The following is a 4446-nucleotide window of genomic DNA, read 5'->3' on the forward strand; positions in this document are numbered from 1 at the left end:
ATAATAGAGCTGCCGTGTGGCTCCCAGGCACACAGGGGGAAAGACAACAACTTCTGTCTCTTTTCTCTGTCATTACAGACAATTGAAAGTGGAGATCAACAGATGATTGGGGATGACTTAGAGGGGTGAGATAGGGAGTGTGGGAAGGAGTCTCAGTAGGGAGGGAATATGGGGATATATGTATAAATACAGCTGATTCACTTTGTTGTACAGCAGAAACTGGCACAACAGTACAAGGAAATTGCACTCTAATAAAGAGCTTTAAAAAATAAAAAAAGAAAGAAAGTGGACTAGTTCAAAACAAGGGGTTTGCAAGGGGTGAATTTTCTAATTCAATGGAGTTTTGGATTTCTCGGTTACTGTTTTTCTTTTCATTTCTTCCATTTCTGGCCTGCAAACCAGAAAGCTTTTTCCCGAACAAACGTCTATTGAAACACCCTGATCAATACAACAAATTACCAATATTTGGTCGGCCTCTCAAGTGACCATGAACAACCATTACTGCAAACATTTTGCTGCTGAAGAACATGTATCACCACGTTCATGGTTTCCAATATCAGTTTCCTTGCCAACCATTTCCAGACTCCTAAGCCAAGGTCACAGTTTTAAGATCTGTTGCAGAAGCATCCCACCTAAAAGAACTAATGTCTGTGTCGGGTCATGTAACACTAGCTACAGTAGAGACAATTCCCAAATACCAGTGTGTATTTCTCATGCCTGTCATAGGCTGATGAGGGTTGAGCAGTAACATGGGAATCTTTTTCCATCTGCAGTTCTATCACCTTGGAGTCCTTTACTTCCAGGTTTGTGAATGAATGCGGAAGGGAGAAAGATCTTCTCAACCTTCTGTATGTTTAGGTACAATAAGATTTAATATGAAAACATCGTTGCTATGAAAAATAATGCTGTTTTTAAAGTGTGTATGTATGTGTGTGATCAAAATTATCTATTCTGTTTGTGGACACTTTGGACCAAAATGCTTAAGGAACATTCCTCTTTTCACAGGTTACTTGACTAGTAAGCTAAGCACTTACAAAACAAGCTGCATAGCAACAGTGCTTTTGTAAATCTTAATAAACAGTGTAAACCTCAATGTTTTCCAAGGTGGGGTCAAGCCAATGAGGAAAGTAATTTAAGAGGTGAAAAGTTATAATAAGACCCGAATGGTGCTAAGTTTTTGGAGTAAGAAGAGCAGGTTGTACACATGGAGAGGAGGCAGCACTTTGCCACTTTACCTGGGAACTAGGAACCCTTTTAACTTCCCTTTCTTCCGTACAACCCATGTTTTCAGAACTACTGTAAGTTTAGGCAGAATATTCCAATCATTACCAAAAGCTCTTTAGCTATCATCACATTAAAAATAATGTTAAATTAGAAAGGAAAAGAAACAACAGAATATGAAAGGGTAATAGAGGTTAGGAATCTCCTTGTTTCCTTATAAACATTATGTCTGAGCCACTTTCCTGCTGGAGCAAACATGATGGTGGTGGTGGTGGTGGTGGTGACGGTGGTGACAGAGATGATGACTGAGGCACTGATGACCTATTGACTCCCCAAGTGCCAACTAGGTGTCCGGCATGGTGCCAACTAAATTACACACATTCAGGTAATCTCCAAGCCTCAAACAACTTTTCAATGTAAATATGATTGTCCCACATTTTAGTAAAGGGACCAAAATCCCAAGGAGTTGAATAATTTCTTCCTCATCTCAATCAAGCAATAATTAACAAAATAAGAAATAACATGGATTTGTAATTGTATAGAAATACCCTTTGATATGACTCAAAATTCAGATCACACTGATTGTGAGAGCCTAAACTTTGGCATCAAAGAAGGAGAGAAATCAATCCAGATGATGATATATGATACTGCTAAAAGCAGTTTTACAAGAAAGAAAACATTAGACCATCACACAAGGGAATTGTAGTTTATTCAGAAAATGAAAGATAAGTAACAATGGCTCAGCTGGTAGAAACCCCTGCCCAGCTGGCAGACAGATACAGAAGACAGTAAGAGAATCTTCTGTTGGCACCCAGGAGGAGAGCTGCTGCTCTTCCTTCTGAAGATCTGTCATGCTCTCTCAGCTGCTCCCCAGGGAGGAGCAGTACAGCCACCTCAGGAAGGAAACCTCGGGCTGTCAGCATCACCACAGGCATATGGCAGGCCAAAGGGTGGAGAAGCTTCTTTTGTATCCATGATGTGCTTTGAAGAGAAGATGAAGGTGGAGCTGGGGAACTAGGTGAGCCAATTGTCCTTATCCTTTCCTGATCCAGATGGAACCTGCAGCAGTTACTTGCACTTGGGTGGGCACTTCGGATCGCATGGTTGGGGAGGTGGCACAGGAGGGCATTTCTGCTGGCACTGCTGAGGTGGGCATGGATCAGGACACTTTATAGGTGGGCAAGGCTCTGGACACTTTATAGGTGGGCAAGGCTCAGGGCACTTTGGTGGGCACACTGGAGGTGGATGGCAGGGCTGCTTGCACTGCTGCTGTTGATAAGACATCTTTCTGGAGTCTTAGAATCTGAAAGAAATTATATGACAGTGTTCACTAAAGGGACTCCTACAAAGAGAAGAGCCAAATGGTTTATTATACCATCACCCAGCATCTCTGCAATCACTCAGATTACACTTTAATCCTTCACCTCCTTTTAACAAATTTCCAGCTTCTTGGTCTTTAAGAAATGGCTTCAACAGCCCACAGAAAACCTTGTCTTTTCTCCTACAACCTTCCAAAGAAAATACCTTTGAAAGATCCAAGTGATGTTTTTTGGTTTTGTATCCATTTTGGTTTTGTTTTTTTTTTTAATGTGAAACCATCACCTCCAAATGGCCATCACAAGTTCCAAAATCCTGGGCATGCTCACAAGCAGTTCCTATCCTCATGTTCTCTCATGAAGTCCCAATGGGATGACTTGTGAACATAGCAAAAAGCTATCAGGAAGAATACAAGGGCCTCACACCTTCTAAGATAAATTTGTCTGAAATCATAGCAGAGGGATACCAGAAAGATATAGAAAAAGGAAAAAACTACTTTGTTCTTTACCTCTTCTTCATGTCAAGTTTCTCTTATTAATTTCTTTTTCAATAGGGGAAGTCAAACTAGGTACCAGAAACCTAATAAATACAGCATACCACTGTGCCCCAATTCCAAGTTCCCATGATCATAACTTTGGGCCTACCACAGTTGCCATCTCCAGCATAAATTCAACATTCAGGACCCCAAGAACAAAGCTGAACCGAAGAATCAGACTCACCAGGTTCTCCAAAGTCGCCGGGACTCGAGTAGCAGGAGGATGGCAGTTGTGCAGCAGAGGACCTTTTTATTGGGGCTTGCTGCCCCACCCAGGGGGAAGTGGAGCTGCCAAAACTGGCCTGGTCTAATCATTTCCCAACCAAAATGCAAATCCATCCATAACTGGCTTGACAGGGACTCTGAAAATAGGAAAACTCCTGCTTGTGCCAGGATCGCCTCACTGGATTAGGTTCTCATGACTCACAGAATCTCTGCCTTAACGCTCTCAGCGGTTTATGGCAGTGGAAGGATGGGGGGGGTTTCTAAGTTGTAGTCAAGGGCCCCCTTTCTTGATTGCGGAAGATGAACCTTTATCTTTCACCTTCCTTGAATTACAAAATTTCCTCCCATATTCCACTGGAACTGGTTGACATTTTGTTGTGCATTCTGGGTTGAAAAGAGCCTGGCTTCCTGCTGACACCTTTCTCTTTACTTCAAGTCCTCTTAACAGTGCATTTCCTCTTGACCCATGATTTGCTAAGCTGAGTCTCCTTTCTTCTTCTAAAATGCACTGAGAGTAGGTTGCAGATCACCTCACATCGCTTCCCATCATGATACTCAGACACGTTTGGTAAAGTGGTGACCTCTAGGGTCCTCCTTTCACTGCTGTGCTCCTTCAAATAAAGAACATCTAGCAAGCAGATTCCTGTGAAGTTTATAAATCTCTGTGAACTCCGGCCACAGGGAATTCACTGGGAGCGTAGCATCACCTACCATCATTCAGATTATGTGGCAGCTCAGACCCAAGACCTGCAGTAGAAAGCAAGCCACTTGCTCTTATCTCTCCTGCATGATATAACACCTGCTCCTGCATAACTTCTCCCAACTGACCTCTCTGTATTTGTTCAACTTCTGAAGAAAGCTAAGAGGATTGTTCAAATTTTCTGCCTTCCTGCCCCTTTGAAAAAAAATTTTTTGCCCCTTTGAAATTATTAGAAAACCGAATCTGCTATGCAATGCCATTCAAACAACTAATTTTACATATATTTAATATTTATTAATTATTTAAACACATGTTTCATATCAAATCCAGTTGTAAATTCAAGAGAATATTTCAGTCACTTTATTTACCATTCAGTCATTAAATTTAATTGGCATTCATACACAACTTCTTAATCATTAATAATACTTTTTACTATAATCTGAACCCA

At 41.4% G+C, this 4446-nt stretch overlaps 1 protein-coding gene across 1 annotated transcript; it reads right to left on the minus strand.

The window, feature by feature from the left end:
• Positions 1 to 1911: 1911 nt before the first annotated feature.
• LOC130846309 (small proline-rich protein 2E-like) lies at positions 1912 to 3399 on the minus strand. The gene is made up of 2 exons (XM_057724466.1): positions 3258 to 3399; positions 1912 to 2524 (listed from the first exon to the last, which is right to left on the minus strand). The coding sequence occupies exon 2, from the start codon at positions 2503 to 2505 to the stop codon at positions 2290 to 2292; it is 216 nt and encodes a 71-aa protein (XP_057580449.1). The 5' UTR covers positions 2506 to 2524; positions 3258 to 3399; the 3' UTR covers positions 1912 to 2289.
• Positions 3400 to 4446: the final 1047 nt, after the last annotated feature.

Source organism: Hippopotamus amphibius, chromosome 1 (assembly GCF_030028045.1).
Source record: "Hippopotamus amphibius kiboko isolate mHipAmp2 chromosome 1, mHipAmp2.hap2, whole genome shotgun sequence".
Lineage (NCBI taxonomy): Eukaryota > Metazoa > Chordata > Mammalia > Artiodactyla > Hippopotamidae > Hippopotamus > Hippopotamus amphibius.

Coding starts and splice junctions, on each gene's coding strand:
- LOC130846309 (XM_057724466.1), bottom strand. CDS start 2,505: ATGTCTTATCAACAGCAGCAGTGCAAGCAGCCCTGCCATCCACCTCCA.